Source organism: Heptranchias perlo, chromosome 18 (genome assembly GCF_035084215.1).
Source record: "Heptranchias perlo isolate sHepPer1 chromosome 18, sHepPer1.hap1, whole genome shotgun sequence".
Classification (NCBI taxonomy): domain Eukaryota; kingdom Metazoa; phylum Chordata; class Chondrichthyes; order Hexanchiformes; family Hexanchidae; genus Heptranchias; species Heptranchias perlo.
In genome coordinates this window covers 16,147,463-16,171,946 of record NC_090342.1, presented here as the reverse complement: position 1 = coordinate 16,171,946, position 24,484 = coordinate 16,147,463, and the positions used below count along the sequence as shown (strand labels likewise).

The 24,484-nt window shown below is 39.7% G+C and overlaps 2 protein-coding genes across 2 annotated transcripts in view; both read right to left on the bottom strand.

Moving 5' to 3' along the window:
- tbc1d15 (TBC1 domain family, member 15) overlaps window positions 1–3,856 on the bottom strand; it is a 60,774-nt gene extending 56,918 nt beyond the window's left edge. Inside the window, exon 1 of the mRNA XM_067999444.1 lies at window positions 3,810–3,856. Within this exon, the coding sequence (XP_067855545.1) occupies window positions 3,810–3,839 (30 nt within the window). The 5' untranslated portion in view covers window positions 3,840–3,856. The remainder of the gene's footprint in view (window positions 1–3,809) is intronic.
- A 7,691-nt stretch (window positions 3,857–11,547) lies between these two features.
- On the bottom strand, window positions 11,548–22,805 carry LOC137334624 (ras-related protein Rab-21). Its single transcript, XM_067999443.1, has 7 exons — window positions 22,466–22,805; window positions 20,190–20,249; window positions 18,983–19,090; window positions 17,970–18,033; window positions 13,758–13,812; window positions 13,557–13,645; window positions 11,548–12,640 (listed from the first exon to the last, which is right to left on the bottom strand). Exons 1-7 carry the CDS (start codon window positions 22,604–22,606, stop codon window positions 12,510–12,512), a joined length of 648 nt encoding a protein of 215 aa, XP_067855544.1. The 5' UTR covers window positions 22,607–22,805; the 3' UTR covers window positions 11,548–12,509.
- Window positions 22,806–24,484: the final 1,679 nt, after the last annotated feature.

Sequence of the window (24,484 nt, the reverse complement as noted above, 5' to 3'; positions counted from 1 at the left end):
ATCACTACTAAGCAAGAAGACAGTCTACCACCACCATATCAGGGCAACCAGGGATAGGAAATAAATGTGGCCTTGCTAGCATCACTCACATCCAGAGAACAAATTTTAAAACTTATTTCTACTAATGTCAACCTGCTAGGACAAGAATATTCTACGATCACAATTTTTGCCTGATACAATCCCAGAATTGAAAATACTGCTCATAATGCTGCATACTTTATTGTGAATGGAAAAGATAAAGAGTGGCAGAGAGATGAAGGTGACTACTGAATGCAGGAATATTTATGCTATTTTTTAAAATCAGACTGGAAGTAGAGTATTTTTCCACATTTTGGGCAGCAAGCAGTCTAAGTCAACTATGTAAGTTGGATGCTCTACCCTACTTCAACAATATGCCTTACCCCAACTCCAGAAAAGCATCCCCTACTGAACAATTTCTCAGAGTGAACTGCCATTGCTGAACACAGGCAGTTTTAACTAACGATACTGAAACAGGCAATTATGTGTAATGGATTCACATCTAGCAGAAAATTAATTGCGATTTCCCAATCTTACTTCATTTAGGACTCTTAGTTAGCAGAAAGAGTTTTTCATCCTATTAATCTGATCTGGCTTTGAATCCAGAGGCCAGAACTAAAAAAGGCACTAACCCAACTTACAATGTCACTCCATTCACAAAACTGCAAATCTATTTACATCCAATTGTTGAGCAAAATTCAGGCCCCGCAGCACTTGTATCAGCACTTGTTCAATCATCTTAAATAATAGATCTTTGCTCAAAAGCGCAAAGATTGGTGTAATTCAGGGGTGTTCATGCTTATTGCCTTTGCAGCTTGCATAGGTGCATACCATGGAAATTCAGGCAGCACACAAGGTTCCCAATAATATGCATATATCTTAAGTTTCCAAAGCCTTTCCACCATCTACAAGGCACAAGTCAGGAGTGTGATGGAATACTCTCCACTTGCTTGGATGAGTGCAGCTCCAACAACACTCAAGAAGCTCGACACCATCCAAGATAAAGCAGCCCGCTTGATTGGCACCCCATCCACCACACTAAACATTCACTCCCTTCACCACCGGCGCACTGTGGCTGCAGTGTGTACCATCCACAGGATGCACTGCAGCAACTCACCAAGGCTTCTTCGACAGCACCTCCCAAACCTGCGACCTCTACCACCTAGAAGGACAAGAGCAGCAGGCACATGGGAACACCACCACCTGCACGTTCCCCTCCAAGTCACACACCATCCCGACTTGGAAATATATCGCCGTTCCTTCATTGTCGCTGGGTCAAAATCCTGGAACTCCCTTCCTAACAGCACTGTGGGAGAACCGTCACCACACGGACTGCAGTGGTTCAAGAAGGCGGCTCACCACCACCTTCTCGAGGGCAATTAGGGATGGGCAACAAATGCCGGCCTCGCCAGCGACGCCCACATCCCGTGAACGAATAAAAAAAAAAGTTGCTAATTTAACAGATCTTGGTGGACTCATTTAAGATTTATTCACCAATGAGGCAACAGTGCAAAAGCAGTAATTTACAAACCTCCAGGCTCAAAAAATATAGACAGGGCAAACTAGCTAATATGAAATATATACAAAATCCACCTATCCATAGTCAATGAGCAGCAAAATCGAGCTCAGTAAGTGCAAATTAAAGTGGTCTTCATGGACCAGATTGTCACGTCTCAGGGATACTTGCGGTCTACAAGTCACAGTTTGAATCCCCCAGATCTAACTGTACAATTTGCATAGTGTTAAAAACAGTCTGGTGCAACTGTACCATAGTTCCATGACTGCAGAAAAAAAAATGTTGCTTCCAATTTCACAATGTTCAACTCACTCCCATATTTGTTTGTGCAATCACATACAAGTCTGCTCACTTCTGCAATGGCAAACATTCAGAACAATTTCCAGTAACCACCATCTTATGACAAAATCATTTGTAGCAATTCCCCTTTACTGGCTGTGATCTTGTGATAAGTTCTTATTGATTTCCAAATCCTTATTTTACTAACCTTGTCCTATCTGCAAAGTTTGTGATTTGAATCTCTTGGTCATTCCTTTGGTTTCAACCTATTCACAGTAAATCCAAGGAGGTGTATTTTTGTCCTGTCTCGAACTTTCTAGTTCTATTTTATTCACTATAAATGATTCAGTATACAGAATTTTTGTGTCAGGTTACAATCCATTCAATAATTCCACATTACTGTAATTCAATAATTTTTCCCTCATTATTCAGTGCGATGTCAACCTGCTAGGATGAGAGTATTCTACCATCACATTTTTTGCCTGATCTAATCCCAGAATTGTCTTCAGTGTTAGGATTTTCTGGCTGTACACTGTCTATCCATTTATTATGCAATTAGTTTCCAGTAGTAGTTGACATTTAATCTAAAAGTTACACAATTTTCATCCAAATTGTAATATATTTAGTTATAAAACACTATGATAGTTGTTTGTTTCTTTCAGTTCATTTTTTTGCTGCAAATAATCTCATGTTCCTCTTAAAGAGTTTTACACTTCTCAAGCATATACATAAAAATTGTAGGAATTATTTATTAACTAATGAAAACAACATATTGTATAGCTAAACATCTACCAGGTGAATGGTATGTTTGTCAGGGCAAAAAATGAAGCTCGAACATTAATTTCCTACCAATCCATGATCTGATATGCAGATCATAACCACTGCTCCCATTTTTTCAGACAGCAAGTGCTGGTGATGGTTCTGCTGTTGCCATTTACAGCTACTCTAGACTGATCTTTTGTTTCTTAACTTGTCCCATTACCACCTTCCTTGTCTTGCACCATCATCCCTTTTGTCATTTAATCACTCTTGCCCTCTACTACCCTGTCACAGGCCTTCCCTTTTGTTCTTTCCTCCCCATCCCCCCCCTCTTCCCCTTGCTCTATACTTGCTTAAAAACTTTAACATCTTCCAGTTCTAACGAAAGGCCTTTGACCTGAAACATTAACTCTGTTTATTTCTCCAAAAATGCTACCTCACTTGCTGAGCTTTTCCAGCATTTTCTGTTTTTATATCTAATATGCAGACTTATTTTAGTTAATACTAATTAAAAAGTTTTCTTTTCATAAAATTATGTCTGAATGCTAAATATATATAAACTACTAATAACTTATTACATAGAAATTACAGCACAGAAACAGGCCATTCAGCCCCACTGTTCATGCTCCACACAAGCCTCCTCCCTCCCCATCAGTACATCCTTCTGTTCCTTTCTCCTCGTATATTTATCTGATGTGAAGATTACATCCTTAATACTACACCACTAGACCTTACCATGAAACATAGCTACAAGTTTTGCAACAAAGTGAATACAAATTAATGGTCACTGTCGAGAGAAAAAGAGTGTTTATAGTTGTAAATTACACTGGAATGAATAGCTCACTGGGAGGAAATCCTCCAGCTCCATTCCTCCATCAATATGACAAACAGGTCCCGCTCTGGTTACAGGAGGAGCATTGAGAACGACTGAAGTAAACGACTGGCATAACTGAGTGCCAGTCTTCAGCTCGAACCAGCGACAATGCCAGCAGGTGCTGCACTCGTGGCATTTCCCCCACTGACAAGCTGTCAACACAACACAGTCCAGCTTCCTATGTCATGCTCCTTTCGGGTTCTTTTTAAGTCCCTTGCCCCACCCCCACACTCACTAACCAAAACAGCGCGGACACTTCCGCAAAAAAAAAAATAATGATGGGAACGGAGGACCGTCGGTTACAAAGCGAAGAAGCCGTTTAATGAAAGGATCGGAGAAACAAGTGAAACACAATCATTCTACCTTCACCGCCGCCATGATGCTGTTTGTCATGACGTAGAGCCACTCACGTGCTTCAGGAAGGAAAACAGTTGGGCTGCGCGCGCATCGCGTTCCATCTGCTTAGCGAAGAATATCTAACCACACAGGAAGAGACAAGATGGGATGCGCGGTGCTGTGCAGCGAGAGAGCGGCCGCGGCGACAGCGACAGCGACACTGCCCCCATTACCGTGAACAGCAATGTCAGTGGCACTGTAAGGGCCCCAGACCGTGGAGTCTGCAATAAGAAACACAGGAGTGGCAGTTGGCGCGCTTCCGCTTATCTATCCAACCTCTTCTGCCCTTCTATTCGGTTTTTTTTTCTGGTCAGCTCAGTGTCTGAAATGTGTAGAAATCCATAGTCATGTTTAAGAGTCCCTAAACCAAGCTACTGAGATACTTAAAAGTACAAATTCTGATTGCCCACATGCAGATAGCACATTCTTAGCCTATAGGGGCACAATGTCCAAAAGCTTGGATGCAAGTTGGCTGGGGATGCCCCCAAATGTGCACAGGGATACTGCTGAAATGTATTTAGTCAACACTCTGCAGCTAGTAAGATTCCTGCTATTTATTCAGCTAGGATCCTGCCAGTTAGAGCATTGGCTTGCAGGCTTATCTGAAGACAAGTGGGAAGAATGTTAGCCTCCACTGACAGGTCTACCACTGTAGGTTTCAATAGTCAGCCGGGCTAGCTGTTCAATCATCAATATTGTCATGGAGTACTGTGGACCTGCCTGGTTCAGGTATTGAATTACCAAGTCTGCCACAGTGCATTGACTTTGTGCAGATCTTCCATTGCAATGTATCATCTTGCAGCCATCTTGACCCCAAAGAAGCCTTGCTTATCAATCATCCAGGTCTCAGAGTTTGTTTATCAGTTATTTGATTTAGCATCATGGAAGAACTTACAAAGAGCAGCTTTTGCAATACCGGCCACCTTGATATTCTGGACATCTAAGTCCAAGCCACTTACCAGGCTAACTCATCACTAATTGATAAATCCTTGTCTTTGTGAAGTGCTTTGACAAAAGAGCACCCGCCCTGAGGCCTACTTCCCTTCAAGGTACATCTCGATTGATGTATGCAAGAGCTTTTCATCCCTGTAGCTGCTTCCCCTTTTTGCCACAAATCCACCTCACAGATTGGTCCTGGATCCATTACGTGGGCCAAGGGAAACTCTTCTGTTGCATGGCTGGGAGTTCTGAATCACAAACAGCTGTTTGGACACATATCTTATACACCTTAAGCTTAATTTGCATTTGGACTTTGATATCCTTGAAGAAAAACTGAAGTGCACTAACCACTTCTCAGCATAGTCCCGAAGAACTGTATCCAGTCTGAAGTTTGACATCTACCAGTACACCAGGTACTAATGTGAATCAACAATCGGAACAAATGCCACTTGTACCCTCCAATCAATGCCTTCAAGATCCCCTTTTGAGCCATGTAAAGCATAATGCTGGATTTGGAGCCACAACAACAACTTGCATTTAGATAGCACCTTTTACGTACGTCCCAAGGCGCTTCACAGGAGCGTTATCAAACACCACCCCGCTATCCCCCAGTTCTACCATTGTTCTCGATGATGGGTACAGTGCATTAAATCCCCAGTTAAGTCTGTCAACAACTCTATATCATCTGTGAAAAGGAGTGCCGCAATATCTCATAAATGTCTTCAACAGATATTCTAAGTCCATCCCTTACAATGCCATCCAACACATCATTGATGAAAATATTATAGGATGGGTAACAGTGGGCAACCTTTTCTCACTCCTTGTTCAAAATAAATTGATTTACTTGATCTCTACTCTGCTCTTGGAGCTGGAGGACACAAACTGAATAAAATACATAATTTAGACACATAATCTCCAAATTTATAGCTTCTCCACGATGGCCTCGTGAGGCACTACGTCAAAAACCTTTCAAAAATCAATGAAAGAAATATAAGTTGGTTCCCTTGAACCTTATAATTTGCTGCGATCTTACACATTCTTCATGAAGACAAAGCTCAGCCTGTCCTCTGATTATTTTAGAACCTTCAATATACAGGCCACAACAACCCAAAAACCATTTTAAGAGCCACTGATATCAGCAAAATTCTTCAATAGTTTTTACACTCAATAGGATCCCTTTTTGTGGTTCGAAACTACAACTGCATTCTGAAATACACATAATATGTATGCCTCAAACAGAATCCTATTCACCAGCCTCAAAAGGACATCAACAAGACAAGTCAGTGGTTTCTGGCACTGTTCTCCAAGATTATTAGTGTTCTCTCACCTAGAAAAACCTTTAGGAATTCAGTATGAAAAATGATTCCTGCCTTACCATTAGCTAGGCAACACAGTATAGATTTGATCTCCCCCCATTGAACTGATTTTTTAATGCTTTCTATCTGTGCAGGACACATCGCCAGTTTTCCAACCTTCACGATGGGTCCTTAATGCAGCCTTTTGTATCTGATGCTATTTCACTGTGGGACTCTGTCTAGCCCTCAAAGATAACCTCACCTGTTTGTTGGAGAGCACCAGACTTGTCAGCCATTGGCACTAGCTGAAAGGAACCCTTTTGACCTCAGGAGGACAACAGACAATGATTTAGGATCATTTTTGTATAATTGCCCAGGGAGATGAACACAACCCAGTGATCCTCCTCATTGTCTTCCTGACATAATGCACTGTATTAGAATCTACCTTTGCAGTAGCTCTTGATCATTTCAAAGATATTTCAAGTTCATTTTAAAGCCCCTTTGCTTTTGCCCAACAGGTTCTCATGTGAAGGGCTTTGGCAAAGAGGCCTTGATGAGGCTGAATCTCCTCCAGGATACTCGATGGCAAGTTGATGTAGGTGGGAGTGCTTGATCTGTACATTTTTGCCAACTTAGTCCTGGATAATGCACATGGACTAGAAGCAGGTCTTTTGCATGTCTGAGCCATGAAGAAAAACTTATTGGACACACATCAGACAAGATTAATGTGCACTGGGACCTTCCAATCACTGAAGAAAAGCCAGAGTCCCATTCAATCCGTTGCATAGCCCATCTCAAACATAGAAAATAGCAGGAGTAGGCCATTTGGCCCTTTGAGCCTGCTCCGCCATTCAATATGATCATGGCTGATTCTCTATCTCAATACCATATTCCTGCTCTCTCCTCATACCCTTTGATGCCTTTTGTGTCCAGAAATCTATCTAGCTCCTTCTTAAATATATTCAGTGACCTGGCATCCACAGCCTTCTGTGGTAGAGAATTCCACAGGTTCACCACCCTCTGAGTGAAGAAATTTCTCCTCATCTCAGTCCTAAATGTCCTACCCCGTATCCTGAGACTGTGACCCCTCGTTCAGGACCCCCCCAGCCAGAGGAAACATCCTCCCTGCATCCAGTCTGTCTAGCTCTGTCAGAATTTTATTTGTTTCAATGAGATCCCCTCTCATTCTTCTAAACTTGAGTGAATACAGGCCGAGTCGACCCAATCTGTCCTCATACCACAGTCCTGCCATCCCAGAAATCAGTATGGTGAACCTTCGCTGAACTCCCTCTATGGCAAGTATATCCTTTCTTAGGTAAGGAGACCAAAACTGCACAGAATACTCCAGGTATGGTCTCACCGAGGCCCTGTATAACTGCAGTAAGAGGATCTCAAAGGCTCTCTTTTCCCTTGCAGTTACCTTATTGTCCTTCTTGGAGGATGAGTGAGTAGCAGGTGTTTATAACCTCAGCTTAGAGGCAAGGAAATCATTGGCCATATAATATGCCATCAGTCTGCCCTGTTGGTAGTCACACAGTATCAGTCCCAGGCTTCCTGGTCAGCAATATCCTTCTTGCGGCTGAGCACCTTGGCCTGTTTACTCACCCCACAGACGTGATTTGTCACTCCAAATTGGCAGTAGCCCTTCATCACATGACCAGCATCTTGACAAGTCAGCCCATGACCCAAATGTTTTCCAGCAACATTGAACATCCCAACTTCCATTGCATGTTGGTCCTGGTTAATAATCAGAGCCCATCACTTCCAGAAGTCATCACAGCCTTGACCTAGGCATACACACAAGAGCTGAATGCCAGAGAAGTGAGAATAACTGCTGTTGATATCAAGGCAACATTAGACCAATTATGTTACCAAGGAGGCCTAGTATGTGGGGGGTCAAGAGAAAATCCCCAGTGGCAGGAATCATACCTCGCGCAATGGAAGTTGGCCATAGTTTTTGGAGGCCAATCATCGCAGCGCCAGGACAACGTTAGCCAGAGTTCCTCAGGGCAGCGTCCTCAGCCCAATCATCTTCAGCTGCTTCATCAATGATTTTCCCTCCGTCATGAAGAAAGGACTGATGCTGTTCACTGACAATTCCACAGTGCTCAGCTATATTCACAACTCATCTGATAATGAAGAAGGCTATGCCAGCAACAGCAAGATTTGAACAACATCCAGGCTTGGGCTAACAAGTGCAGGTAAGTCTCGTGCCACATATGTGCCAGGTAATGACCCTTTCAAACAAGAGAAAGTGCAGCTCTTTCCTCCTGATCTTCAACAGTGTCATCAACATCATCCTCGGGGTCAGCATTGACCAGCCATATGGACCATCCATATCAACAACACGGCTCCAAGAGCAGGGCACTCTGTCATGAATGGCTCACCTCCTGCCCCCTTAAAGCCTCTCCACCATCTACAAGGCTCAGGTATGTGATGGAACACATGCCATTTTCTTGGATGAGTGAGTGCTGCTGCAATACTGAAGAAGCTCAACACGATCAGGGTAGAACATCCACTTGATTGGCACCTCTGCCACTGGACTCTGCCCCCTCTACCACCAACATACTATGGCTGCAGTAGGTACAATCTGCAATGCACTGTAGCAACTCATCAAGCTTACTTCAAAACACCTCCCAGCCCTGTGAGTTCTACCACAAGACAGACAAGATTAAGATCTTAGGAATCTTACCACTTCAAGTTTTCCTCCAAGTCACACACCATCCTGTCTTGGGCGTATTGGACCATTTCTCCATTGTAATTGTGTCAAAATCCTGGAATTGCCTATATACCATTGTGGTATAACACCATCGATATCAGGACTGCAGCAGTTCAGGAAAAGGTCTGCTACAACCTTCTTAGGGATGGGTAGTAAATGCAGCATTGCCAGCATCATCCACATCGCTGAACAAATTTTTAAAAATTATTTGAAGTTTATGACTCGTTATCGTGGATTCAACTAGAGGGAAGAGCATTCTATCTGTACTGTGTAAATTTCCTCAATTATTTTAAACGCCACTCATTCCACAAGGTATCCTGTCATTTAAGAATGTATTAAAATATGTACATGATTATGTTTCAGCAATTTAATCTCCTGATAAAACATTCTGCATTAATATTTACTGATTTCCAAATTTAGGGTTATGCTGTTGGTTGTGGAATGCAGGCGGTTAGGAGTTAATGGTATAATGGATAAATATTCATCAGCTGTCATAATTGTAAACCTGAAAAATTAGCAAAAGCTGAACAGCTTCAAAAAAGCTGACCTGTCCCACAAAAGTTCATAATTCAAAAGCAACGTATGAAAACATGTGGGGCGTATCTTTAAGTTGCAGGTTTAACCAAATTCAAAAAACTGAAGTACTGAATGCACATTTTTGCAAAACTTCCTGTAAGCAGACTTACCTTTTACTGATCTGAACCTGTGTCCCCTTATCCTACTCCCACTTAGTTCCAGATTAACCTTTTCTATACACCTCCTTTCCAAGCTGAAAAGTCCAAGTCTCTCCAGTCTTGCCTAACTCAAGACTTCTGAAACTAGGGAACAGCCTCCAGTACTTGAATGTCTTCCTTGTTTCATGGCCTCCGGAACCAGACACAGTACCCAAGGTGTGGTCTAACCAGAGCACTGTACCCAACTTGCCCTATGTAGTTCAACGTTCTATTGACTTTGATTGCTGCTCTGCATTGGACTCCTAGGTCTTTTTCAACCTCATCCTTAGCTATTTCAACATTCATGGAATACCCGTGTCATTCATTTTTCTTTCCTATGTGCAATACTTTACACTTGTCCGCATTAAATTTCATCTGCCTTTATTCCATCTACTCACATATTTTGTTTAGTTCATTATGTAATTTCTGGGTCGCCTCCTTCGATCCTTCTGCCCCATTGAGTTTAGTATCATCTGCAAATTTAACCGCTTTGTATGGAGTTTCAGAATCCAAGTCATAATGTAAATAAGAAAACAGGGTGGCCCCAATACTGAGCCCTGGGCATCCTACTCTTGTACTCCCCCCACCCCCCCACCCCCAACCCCTTTGACATTACCTCAAACCAATGCCTTCTATTTTCTACTCTTCAGCCAATTTCTTATCTATGCCCAAGTTTTGCCCTTAATTCTTACAGCTTTGAGCTTAGTCACTTTTTGGGTAGAACTCTATCAAATGTCTTTTGTAAGTACACATCATAGGGTTTACATCAGTCAACTTGAGTTGTCATTTCCTCAGACAGGATCTTCTCAGTCTAAAGTCATGTTGCTTGCTGTTTACTAGGTTGTTATTGTATATATAATCCTCAAGTTGAGTCCTGATAATCAATTCCATTGTTACATGGAATTGAAGACCAATGGGTCGGTAGTTGCCCGTGTGTTTGTTACCCTTTTTAAACACGGGCATGCATACCACATTAGCCATTTTCCAATCAAGTGGTACCTCTGCAGTGTTCATTGACTTCCCATAGTGATCGTCAGTGCCTCGCAAGTCTCCCAATACTCGGGGGATAAATACCACATAGCCCATGGGATTTATTTGTTTTAAGTCCTTTCAGCTTGTCTGGGACTTTCATCTCATTTATATCCAAGTCCTGAATTTTGCCTTGATACTTTTTGATTTCCTGGAGAAATATTGCTTTTATCTTGCCCTGGGACTACTTGGATGATGTAATTGTATTTACACATCCATCCTGAGTTTCAAGCCTATTGCACCTTTTAATGTCTTCACCTATTCTCTGCCAGTCCTCTTGCTATTATATTAAATTAATGTTTTATGGTTATGATTTGTCTATGCAGCTATGATTTTTTTCTAGGTCTCCTTTGGCCCCTCTGATCACCCTTTTAACTTGTTTAATGTGTGACCTTGTATTCATTTCAGTAGGCCCCTTCTCCTTGCTGGAGAATTTGTGGAGGTCATTTTTCTTTATTTCCATTTTAATTTGTTTGTTAATCCATTCAGGATCATGTTTGTTTAGTCTGAGCTTGCTGATCTTATGTATTTACTTGTCTTGCATGTCCAGCATTATTCTTTAAAAAATGTTCCATTTGTTTTCCACTTACATGTTGTTAAATATCCCTCTCCAATCCATTTGTCTTAAATCTTCCCTCATCTCTTTGAATTTAGCCCTTTAAAGTTACGAACCTGGCTCATATTCTTAGGTTTAATTGAGTCCCCATTATGTTAAACCTGATCATTCTATGATCAGCTTTAGGCAAATAAGATGGTTTCACAGTTCTTAGGCATATCTACCCAAAAAAGTAATGCAGTACATATATGTTCACTACAAAGATCATTTGGTAGCAAAATGCTTAACCTCAATGCAGTTAGTTTAAGATCAGTTCAGACCAATCACAACCTACCTTATAAGTGCAGATATGTTACATTCAACATCCATTTGCTCAAAATGGGTCAAGATACATCACAGTTCCCTTAACATGATAAACTATGCAAGGAAACCAAGTTAAGGAAACACCCAGCAGTGTTTATAACACAGATGACTCCTTAGTGCATTTATTACATTGATTTAGATTTACAAATAAGAAATTTTGCACTTGCACTTTTAAACTATAATCAAATAAAACATTCCCACTTTAAGTTTCTCCCCACAGACACTGCGCACATAAAACAATTAACAAATTGTACATTTCTTCAGACCTTTATGATCCAGCTCAAGCCTAACTTCACCTCCGAAAACGTTTGGGGGTCAATTTGGTCTTCAGGTGGTGTGCAAAACGGGCTCCCAATTCGTTATTGCCTGTTGCGTTACCGCCTAAGACCAATTCACCCCCTTTATTTCAAATTTAGTTTAGAGAAAATGAGTGTACTTTGACAGGAACATTATTTAAATGCTTTTGATCCCCATTCATACAAGCTCTTGAAAACACTGAAAGTTTATAACATGTACAATATACTTGTAAAGTGGATAAAATATTTAATATGAAATTTGCTATGCATATTTTCACCATATTAAGGAACAGAATGGAACGCACGCATAATAGGGAGAGCCTTGTGCAAAACCCTGCTCAAACTATAAAATAATCTGACTGAATTTGCACATTTAGTAGCTATGTTCAAAAATAGTCAAATGTGTAATATTCAACACTTACATAAGTTATTAAATAATAGAGATCTGATTTTAAAAGGACAATATAACTGGAGCTTCTACATACTAAGATGCTACATGCAAATTATACAGCTTTTCAATTAAAAAAAGACAATTCTAAATAAGGCTCATGACAAAGGCCATAGATAGTTTCTGTCCAGACAAGTGTAAAAGAGAAAAAACAAAATTTTCTGGTCACACATTCCACTTTGTTTAGCACTTTTAGTCCTTTAAAGATGAGTTTTATTTTAAAACACTTAACATTCGGTTGACATAAGAAATGTGACGTGGTACATGGCAGTCTTCATTTCAAAAATGAAGCTCAACAGTTTTGGTCAGTTAAGAACAGCATACTCCACTCTGTTGTTGGGGTTCATCATCAACTATCTGTACACCCCGCCTTGTGCTTGGAGATTGACCATTGCCATTACCTTTTGCCCTTTCTTCTGCTTGAGCTGTTTCTATCATTCCTAAATATGGAACAAAAATAAAACTCACTCAGTACAAAAGCGAAGAGGAAATGCTAAACCTCTAAAAATCACAGGTTAGAATATGGTATACAGTTTTGGCACTTCACTTTAGAAAAGATGTGAAAGCCATAGAGAAAGTGAATCACTTCTGCACTAAGATGATACCAAGCATTTGAGACCTTAGTTAAGAGAAGAGACTACAGAAACTGGGGCTTTATCATTAGAGCAAGTTAAGAGGATATTAGACATAGGTGTTCAAAATTAGGAGAGGTTTTGATCAGGTGAATTAGAAAAAAAAACACTTTCTATAACTAGGAGGGTATAAATTTAAGATCACCACCAAAAGAACGAACAGAGTGGTTTGGAGAATTTTTTTTCCCACACAAACACCCTACTAGAAATAGTGGTGGATGCAGAATCCATATTAGCTTTTAAAAGGGAAGTCGATGAATATATGAAAAAGAAAAATCTAAAAAGGACAGGAGAATGAGGCGAAGTGGATTGAACAGTGAAGTTCATAGACGGGAAACATTTAATGGAAACTGTCAAAATGTCCAAGAGGTCAGAAATTTACTACTATGTTAGAAAAGGGTTGCAACCATTTAAAATTTCTATATGGCTAATAATAGTGTTAAAAATCTGAAATTAAAGCTACATTTCTTTTTTAAAAGGACTCTAGTAACATGTCTGCACCAAAACTAACAATCCAATTAAATTTATACCTATAGGAATAAAGAAGTGCTTCTACTTTGCAACAGACATTTGAATTCTTGGAGACGATATATGGAAAAAAGTTAATTTGGAATGTTGAAGAATCCTTTATTACTCAGAACAGTCAAATGGAATATTAACATTTTACCAAACTTTAACATCCACTACATCATGTCAAGTAAGTAACAAGCAAAATTTCACCCACTTTTACAAAGATCAAGAAATAGTTCTTCAATTCCCTTGTTCAGCTTGGCTGATGTATGAAAGTGTTTTGCTCCAACTGATTCAGCGTACCTGTACAAATACAAGTCAGTTTAAGTCAAAATATTTAGAATGTTTTCTTCAATGAAAGTCCCCAAAAAAGTTTATGTAATTAAGGAAATAATAGAATTTATTGTGCCCTTACACCTCTGCCTCTTCAACTGATACATGCCGATCCTTTTCAAGATCTAATTTATTACCTGTTGTTTAAAACAAAATCACAAAAGCATATTAGTATCATAGATGCAATGCCTTCTAATTGTTTATAGTACACAAAGGATCCACTATTCTCTATAATCATGGCCAATGATTTTTAATCAAGGATCAAATTCTGTTTAATACATAGGATTCTGGGATTTCTACCATTCCATGATCCCATCAGTTTTTCAGTGAAAACCAAAAATCAGTGGTCTTACTTACTAATCAAATATCTGGAGTACAGCACCTATGTATATTTGTATCATTAAAAGCCCAGATACTTACATATGCAAGAACTAGAAACAAAATTGAGACAATAGAGATGTTTAGGAAGTTCAACAACCATAAACATATTTGAAACTTCTAACAATCTTGATTCATTCTTAAATCAGTTGCATGAGAATTCAAACTTTCATCATTGAAAACAGATTAACAGATAGAGTATGGCAGACAAGGTTTTTTGTACCAATACTGTATTTCCCAGATCTCAGACGACAGAAGTTTACATTTGTTCCATCACGTCTGTGCCGGCTCTTTGTAAGAACAATTCGAACCTAATCCCACTGCCTTGCTTTCTGCCCAGAGCTCAATATTTTCTTCTGCTTCGAATATTTAGCCACTTTTCCCTTAAAAGATGCAATGGTCTCTGCCTCAATCATTCTCTGTGGCAAAGCATTCCATATTCTAACAATCCTCTGTGTGAAGAGATTATTGCTAACCTCTCCCCTCAGTCTTTTAGTGACAATTTTATTATTGGAGGGCTGATCACCATCGTGTGATTCAGATGAAGTTCATAAACTGAACTTTTCTTCTGTACTTTACAAAATCCAAATCCCATGATCATGTTAGAATTCTAACACTTAGACATTAGTCACATGCACTGGTAATTTGGAACTCATGATAGTCATATCATTGTTTAACAATGCTAAATTATAACTGTGACAAATTACTGGAAAAATAAGGACAGAACTGTCTCTTCACTTGAATAAAATAGAAAAGTGAATTACTATAGCATTAAAAAGTAACCACATCTCTAATCCAAAGTAAAAAAAAAACTTGCCATTCTTAAAATTTGACTTACTTTTACAATTGTGCATAGCAGTTAGAAGTTTGTAACTCTCAATAGGTTAAATTACTTAAAATGTTAGTCCCAACGATTAAGTACAAAAAACTAGCTTAATTAGTTTAATCGTCTTAACAAAAAATACCCAAAAGGAGTCACAGAAAGATGAACCAATTGTGATATCACTCGCCAATTCGATTCACTCCACGTGATATCAAGAAACGGCTGAGTGCACTGGATACAGCAAAGGCTATGGGCCCCGACAACATCCCGGCTGTAGTGCTGAAGACTTGTGCTCCAGAACTAGCCGCGCCTCTAGCCAAGCTGTTCCAGTACAGCTACAACACTGGCATCTAACCGACAATGTGGAAAATTGCCCAGGTATGTCCTGTCCACAAAATGCAGGACAAATCCAATCCGGCCAATTACCGCCCCATCAGTCTACGCTCAATCATCAGCAAAGTGATGGAAGGTGTCGTCGATAGTGCTATCAAGTGGCACTTACTCACCAATAACCTGCTCACCAATGCTCAGTTTGGGTTCCCCCAGGACCACTCGGCTCCAGACCTCATTACAGCCTTGGTCCAAACATGGACAAAAGCGCTGAATTCCAGAGGTGAGGTGAGGTGAGAGTGACTGCCCTTGACATCAAGGCAGCATTTGACCGAGTGTGGCGCCAAGGAGCCCTGGTAAAATTGAAGTCAATGGGAATCAGGGGGAAAACTCTCCAGTGGCTGGAGTCATATCTAGCATAACGGAAGATGGTAGTGGTTGTTCGAGGCCAATCGTCTCAGCCCCAGGACACTGCTGCAGGAGTTCCAAAGGGCAGTGTCCTAGGCCCAACCATCTTCAGCTACTTCATCAATGATCTTCCCTCCATCATAAGGTCAGAAATGGGGATGTTCGCTGATAATTGCACAGTGTTAAGTTCCATTTGCAACCCCTCAAATAATGAAGCAGTCTGAGCTTGCATGCAGCAAGACCTGGACAACATCCAGGCTTGGGCTCATAAGTGGCAAGTAACATTCGCGCCGGACAAGGACCATCTCCAACAAGAGAGAGCCTAACCACCTCCCCTTGACATTCAACGGCATTACCATCGCTGAATCCCCCACCATCAACATCCTGGGGGTCACCATTGACCAGAAACTTAACTGGACCAGCCATATAAATACTGTGGCTACGAGAGCAGGTCAGAGGCTGGGTATTCTGCAGTGAGTGACTCACCTCCTGACTCCCCAAAGCCTTTCCATCATCGACAAGGCACAAGTCAGGAGCGTGATGGAATACTCTCCACTTGCCTGGATGAGTGCAGCTCCAACAACACTCGAGAAGCTCGACACCATCCAGGACAAAGCAGCCCACTTGATTGGCACCCCATCCACCACCCTAAACATTCACTCCCTCCACCACTGGCGCACTGTGGCTGCAGTGTGTACCATCCACAGGATGCATTGCAGCAACTCGCTAAGGCTTCTTCGACAGCACCTCCCAAACCCGCGACCTCTACCAACTAGAAGGACAAGAGCAGCAGGTACATGGGAACAACACCACCTGCACATTCCCCTCCAAGTCACACACCATCCCGACTTGGAAATATATCGTCGTTCCTTCATAGTCGCTGGGTCAAAATCCTGGAACTCCCTTCCTAACAGCACTGTGGGAGAACCTTCACCACACGGTTCAGGAAGGTGGCTCACCACCACCTTCTCAAGGGCAATTAGGGATGGGCAATAAATGCCAGCCTTGCCAGCGACGCCCACATCCCATGAACGAATAAAAAAATCAAATTTGTTTTAATCTTTCAACTTCACTTCAGATGCATCACTATTATCCAACCAAGTTTCAGACATATCTATAAAACTTGCCTGAATAATAGTTTTCAGTTGAAAATTAAGCTAAATTGGAGGAAAAAGTGCATTTTTCTTCCACTTGAAAGTATTTTGTATGAAATACTAGCAATGCTGGAGATGTTTGATTGAAAATATTTGGTTACCAATTTTATATGGCATGTCATTCCTCTACACGAATCGGATATCAAAGTCGGCTCATTTTTCTGACTCCTTTGAGAGATTTTTTTTTAAAAAGTTGATTAAACTAATTAAGATAGTCTTTAAAAACTTCCTTTATCCTTGTGACTAACATTTTAAGCAACTTGAGAGGTTACAACAGGGTGGGTGAATGGTATAGAAGGTTGCATTGTTGTCTGGACAGTGTACTTTCTCACCCTTTTAAAATGTTGTTGAAGTGATAAAAAGGCATTTGACATATAGGTGAAAGATTTCTTCTGCATAGTATCTGTAGCAAGATCATAAATGCATATATAAAAATGTATTTTCAATTTCACTACAAATAGCACACAGAAGAAATCTTCTTTTGCAGTGTTTTAAAATACAAGGTGTTTTTAAAAAGTTCATAAAAAGATATTTCTTTAAAATAAAACTAAAAATATTTTACCCTTTTCTTAGTTTAAATACCCCAGGATAATCTCATCCTCATGTATTCCTAAAAGACAAAGCATATAACTCAGTGGCCAACCTTCTGATCAGAGCTAGCATCTTCACATCATTTCCAAGTTTGGATAATATGATGTATCATTTTAGGGGATCTAGCAATCTTTACTCCATTAACTGCACGGCCAGTAAGTGTCTTTAAAAAATGAAGTGAAACATTTTAAAGTGAAGAATATACATGGGATATTTTTGGCATGAACATTCAGGATAAGATCCTTCCAGTAGGAGTCTTTTTTTTCCTCTGGGGGAGTGGGGGGGATTTGGAGGGGAAAAGATTTTAATTCAATATCAAAGCTTAACCCTGTGACAGCGCAGCTTATTTTACCTTAATCTGAGAAGTCTGCTGAAATTTCTATTATGAGTCACATAAAAGGTCCATGCAGAGTCAAGTTAAACTTTAAAATCATCTGCTGGAAGCTGTGTAGAGCCCACAGCATTTCAATGCATTTGTTAATTTAAGAGCATAATTCAAATACATTATTTCAGAGTGGTATCAAACTCTGCAACAACATTATTAAACCCAAGAACAAAAGCAAAATGTAAGTGTCAATCATTTATTTTCTGACAGAAAATAGACACTTACCTACTATACATAAAGAAATATCATTTCCTAACATTTTCCGTAATTCTTTCACCCAATTTTTCACCTAAAAACAAAGCATCAGATTATCCAGATTTTGTAAATTTCAGTATACAGTTTTAGCATCCATCCAATATTTCAGCATGCATTTTTTAAAAAATAAGACACTTGCATCCATGCTTTCTTAAAGAAAATTATAGGCTGTTTCAGGACAATCTCTGTATAAGGAAGAGACTTTCTGTTTTGAAGTTTGCAGTTCCCTTTGCTGAGCTTTTAATTTGTATGCAAAGCAGTCATCCCATCAGGTCTTACAAAAATCTTTGCAGATCCTGGAAAGGGGAGGGGGAGGGAAGAGAACTCAAGAATCCCAAATCTTCAAAATACAACACACAAAAATTCAATTGGCTGAACAATTTCTGGAATTTTATTGCCTACTTCCAAGAAGAATACAACCATAGGACAAAGGGATAAGAAAACTGTTCCAACCTCCAGCAATCAAAGATTTGTAGATTCACTGTAATTTTTAAAATCAAACATACTTCAGTTTTTGCATTATTTACGCAGCTTTTTTTTTCATTGGTAATTCAGTTATGATACAGGCTGTTCATACCACACCTTCTAGAGTCACTGTTGTGGCCACATAAAAGACTATATAAGTCGATGAGTAGAGACACATCAGCCATCCTTTTAATAGCAAGCTGTGAAAGGATGCCAAAGAAGCTATTTTAATTGTGCAAGAAAATTGTTATATGGGCTGAATGCTTGGGGGCTGTCCTCATTTTCTTTTCATTTTGGGACAAGACCACATGAGCTGATTTGCATACTTCTCACGTCAGAATTAATCAGGACTACAGACTTTCAAAACTTAAAAACTAAAAGGAAAACATCAATGCATTTCTCTTTCACAATAATCTCAGTTTGGTGATAATTATATATGTATGAATATGGAAAATTGTGGAACTATGTAGCTTTAAGTCTCAATTGTATCTTTGTACATGAATTCTATGAGATCTCACCTTCTGAAATGAGTCTTCATCCGTGATATCATACACTAATATGGCTCCATTGGAATCTCTGTAATAAATCGGACCCAAAGCATGGAACCTCTCCTGACCTGCTGTATCCTTGTTTATAACACAAAGGTTTGTTTTCAGAATCAGTTTTAATTCCAAACCAGTACAACTTACAACAATTTGCATTTATATGGTGCCTTTAACATTAAAAAGTCCCAAAGTGCTTCACAGATGGGCATAATAAAAATGGATGCTGAGCCAGGAAGTTAAAGAGGTTAAGAGCAGTAATGAAAGGCTGGGTCAAAGTGATAGGTTTTGAGGAGGCTTATAAAAGTGGAGAGAAATGCAGAGGCAGAGAGTTCCAATTAGTAGGACAAAGGCAACTGAAGGCACTGCCACCAATGGTGTGCTGAAGGTAGCAGGGTTAGGGGGGTGGAATTTTGAATATGTTGGGAGTATGGGGAGCCAGTGTAGGTCAGTACAAGAAAGGACAGATGTGGCCGTGTTTTAGACTGGTTGGAGTTTGTGGAGGAAGGAAGGTCAGCAGAGAAAATGTTATAGTAGTCAAGGCTGGTGATGACAAAGGCATGTATAAGGGTTTAAACTGAGGTAAAAAAAAGACATGCAATGTTCTGAAAATGGAAGTATGCAGTCTTGGTGAAATTTAAAGTTCAACTCAGATTGAACAGGATGCCAAGACTGTGAACTGTCTGGTTCAAACAGAGAGAGTTATTGGAAAAGGAGAGTCAAAGATGATGGCTTTGGTCTTCGTAACTTTGAGCTGGCTGAAGCTGAGGCTCGCAGGAAGAGGAGGCCAAGGACAGATCCTTGGGGGATACTGGAGGTGAATGTTTGGGGAAGGGAAGAGAAGCCATTGCTGGAGGTGCACTGGCTGTGTTCAGGTAGGTGGGAATGGAACCATCCAATTAGATCTATATTCTAGGCATAAATATTAATTAATTCCTGCTCAAATAGCTTGAAACAAAAAGGAAAAAAATGGATATGCAGTTGCAACCAAAACAATCCCGTTACATTGACATCAAAAAAGTTTTGGATGAAGGTAGAAAAAATTAACTTACGCATGCTTAACACCTGATTTACATTATGTAAGTTTAGTGTCGGTGTGGAGCAGAAACTATTTTGCACCAACACTGAACTCGTGTCAAGTTAACTTGGTCACAAGCACTTATAAACAAATTTGAGTACTTACCCAAATTGCAATATTTACTCTTTTGCCTCCAATATTTAGTTTTTTGGTCAAGAATGATGCCTAAAATGGCCAAAGACAGCTTGTTTAATTACAAATTAAAGATTTTTGTTGCACAAACTATTATACAAAGGGAGCAAAAGAAAACAAAACTGAAAGACGACAAAACAACAGAACAATGGTTAACTAAAACAAAGTGGGGCACAATTGATGTTTCAGGATGTGCAATCTTTAACAATGAACTGAACGGAATTGAAAACTTCCCCCAATTCACTGACAGCAAAACAGCTCGACTCAGAAAAAAAAATCACTGCAGAGAGAATGTCTACCAATTGTAAAGAGAGAAATAAAACTGGCTTTGGAGTGGACCCAGTTGAGGTGTTGGTGTGTCTTTTCAAGGATGTCTTTAAGAATCAACCAAAGAACTTTACTCGTAAAATGCAAGTTAGATCTCCACTGGCAGAACCATTTGGTCCTCAAGTACAGAATGGAGTGGCTGCCACGTCCAAAAGGGTTAGCAGCTGCTAAATTTGTTATTTGTGGAATGCAGCATTGGATTTAATATATTCTAGTGTAGGCCAATAGGTACTACAATCCATTTATTTCTAATATTGGGATCCCATAATAAGTTCAGGTCTCAGACCTGCAGTGTATGATGTGCAATAGACAAATCAGTTATATTATTAGCTGTGGATTGTACTCTAGCTCATGAAAACAAAAGTTATGTGCATGCAGTCTGGAGGTGGTTTCATACCTCTTGGCTTCAGAGTGCTTGGGAAGCAGGTTGTTGATATGACTTTGGACTTAAGATTACTGTGTCAGTGAATATTCAAAACTGCTTTGCATCCGTGTGAAAGTGGTATAACAGCAATTAAATTAATTTCCTTTTCTCTAAACACAAGAATTGGCAACCATTAGCTTAGTTGCACTAAAAGTGCGACAAATTTCTAATCAATTAGGTGTGAGTGAGTAAACCAGTAAGAGCATTAATTTCTGCACATTTATTTCTTCTGCACAATACTTCTAAAATACGTCAACTTAAAATAAGGGTTTTAATCTTTAACTGCACAACTGACAAAGGCACCTGCGGAAGTAGATCATGAAGTCATTACCAACAGAAAACAGGAAGTTTTATTTTTAGCATCAAATTTGAACATTAAACAGAAAACATATTACTAGAACAGGTCACATCTTCCAATTTAAAATGTAGCAATGTTAGCAGCAACATTCAAAGCAAGTGCCTAAAATGAACGAGATTTACACTAATAGATTCAAAAATACTGGAGAAATGATTTATTTGACAACTTTTGCCTATGTTTCTGTATGCCCCTGGCTCTCTTTCCAGACTACATTAGTTCTGAAACAACCATTTGCAGAATCAAATTTGGTATGTTGCATGGTAATGGTGTGAACAGATTAGGTCAAGATATTTGTTTAAAACAATAACCAGTATTCTAGAAATACAACCAAATGTGTTCCTTTGTACATCCCAGTATTATTGTCACTTTAATGCTTGAATATTGTTCAAAGATTTTAAGTCATTTCAAGATACCAAGTTCCATAATATTTTTTTCAAATTAAGATCAAACTCTTCCCCCCCTCCCAAACGCATTAGACGTTCAAGTCACAGTTTGGATGATTTATTGATAAGTGAATTTTATACATCTTTGAAAGATAGTCTTGTACGCAAAACGTTACAACGATTCACAAATTCAAATACAATAAAATGCATGTCAATATTATTTGGGATATTTTAAGATTGAGAGAATAGCTCTGAAGCAAAACTTGGTATGCTTCAATGATCAAAATTAAGACTATGTAGCACCACTTTACAATAACGCGTGCCCCAAATTTTAGTGCGATAACGACTCATGAGATAGATCCTGTGTGTTTGTTTAAAGAATTATAATGACCCCTTTCTTACAATGTAACCACGAGGGACTAAACATGTTTTTTTCCAAGTCAATGATTACTGCACTTTCAACGACTATTCTCTTGCAAAGATATCCTGGTAAATACAAATATTTGTAGTCTTTTAATGGAGCACGGGCGCGCACACAACCAACGTACTTACAGCCAGTTGGTCAGCAGTTAAATATATTTGTGTGTGTTCCAATAGGAAATTAAAAGATCATTTTCTCAGGTCGACCTTTGGCAGAAGGCCTTCTCTTATGAGGATTAATCGTCAGTTCCCCTTTATTGAGTCAATGATTAAAACCGGAGGGGAGGAGGGGGGAAAGAGAATGAAACTACGTAGAATAAAATAGTAGATGACGAACCTGAAGCGTGGTGATGTGCCTTTCGTTGAATTTATTCTCACAATATCTCAGCACCATAGATGTCTTTCCAACACAACCTTCCCCGAGCAGGACAACTTTAAACGAATAGGTTTTACCGCCTCCAGCGCCGGCACTCGCCATTATCCTCAGTTGTCACAGAGAAATTAAGCCGAGCAAATCACAAACACAATCACATGAGACCGTGGGAAGCGACTGGAACGAGATGATTAAGTGGAAAGTGACCAGGCAGCGGCTCAACAGTCAACCAGCAACAGTAAACAAGCTGCCCTCTCGTCTAATGGCGTCTCCTTCCTCCTGCGTCACCCCTCCAGGGAACATCATGTGATTGACAGGCCGGGGAGGGGCGGCTGCTAGGCAAACGGTGCGAGCGGAAGTGCAGAAACAAGGCAAGATGCAGTTGTAGTGTATGTTCTGTCGAGTTATTGCAACATCGGTAATAAGATTCTCCCAAAAAATGTAGCTGTTTTTAAGGACAGCACTAACCATAAGAAAGGTTTCACATAGAAGCTTATATTTTCAACCTTTTGATATGCCCCAAGTTAGCAAGAAAATTGGCACTAACAAAAGTTATTGGTTCAGGGTGATAGAATCAGTTTTTTTTAAACATAGGATTCCAGGATTTTTACCAATGTTTTGGGCAGGTTGACACATTTTGCACTTCCATCCATTATGTTGGCCGACTAAGTCAAATTCCATTTTTATGACACAGCCATGGTTTTTAATCAATGTGAGCAAATTCCTTAATTCTTTCCATTTTGTGTGCAAATATTTTTTAAAAACTCCTTGTGCTTATAAGGTTGTGAGATGAAATAAATAACTTATAAAAAAAAAAGTGACATATGTTCACTTCCAAAAATGGCATTAATCCTCTTTTACTGCATGAATTTGAGGTTTGACACTCGAGGTTTTTGGGACCCTCTTTGAACTGGTGTGGAAGGGGAAGCTTCCCCCTTCCACACCACCTGAGGAAGGGGGAAGCCTCCGAAAGCTTGTGGGATTAAAAATAAAATTGTTGGACTATAACTTGGTGTTGTAAAATTGTTTACAATTGTCAACCCCAGTCCATCACCGGTATCTCCACATCATGGCTTCTTAAACATAGTGATTGAAGCTGATTCAATAGCTATCTGCGTTAAATGGATCCCATATTGTATTTACCTGTGAATATGTCGTAATTTGAACACAATTAGATTTCCTCTCAACTTTCTCTGCTCCAATGAGTATAGCCCTAGTTTTTTCCCTCATCATAACTATGTCCTCTCATCCAGAATGATGTTTTTGTGAATGTGTGTGTTCGTTATGTGACATTTTTAAGTATCTTATAATAGAATGAATGACAAACTATCATGTTAACTTTATCTCAGATGGATATCCTGGGCCTCATTTGAATTACAGAATATTCCATTTCAAAACTCTTGGATCAGTGCAATGGAAGAGAGACAATATTTATAAGAGACATGTTAGATAGACAGACACCACAATAAAGAGGTTAAGAGTGTAGTTATACTACCAAATTTTCTAATACAAAGCAATTTTGGGTGCACATTAATACAAATGTGCCAGCATAATACCACTCAGATCTTGATCAGATTCTGGAACACACTAAAAAAAGCAGTGCAAGGCTTCCCCACAGAAGTCATTGCTTGCTTGGCATAGCACTGTGTGCAGTATAACTGTGAGTCACAACCTGAAAAGTATTCAGGACTATTTTGACACTCTTACAGATATGCAGTCACTCACGTAAGCAATTGTAGTAACCAAATTACTCACCACAAGATCCCACAAACAGTGTCACTTGAGAGAAAAAAATATTGGCCAAGTTACCTACACTTAGACTCAAGCAGGTAAGAGACCATAATTTTATAGGCTCAAAGAGGTAGAATTTTGGATTTTCAAGGATTACGGTAAGTGAAGGTGGGGGGAAAACAGAGGCCGGGGAGGGAGATCGAAAGCCAGGGAGGATGGAAATGAAGGCCGGGGGTGGGGAAGCACCGGCTG

What these genes read in the sequence shown, in the direction of transcription:
- LOC137334624 (XM_067999443.1), bottom strand. Translation starts at nt 22,606, where the DNA reads ATGGCGAGTGCCGGCGCTGGAGGCGGTAAAACCTATTCGTTTAAAGTT. An exon ending in GGCACATCACCACGCTTCAG is followed by an intron (nt 20,250 to 22,465) that starts GTTCGTCATCTA and finishes TGGCCATTTTAG; the next exon opens with GCATCATTCTTGACCAAAAA. An exon ending in TCAGTTGAAGAGGCAGAGGT is followed by an intron (nt 13,646 to 13,757) that starts GTAAGGGCACAA and finishes GTATTTGTACAG; the next exon opens with GTACGCTGAATCAGTTGGAG.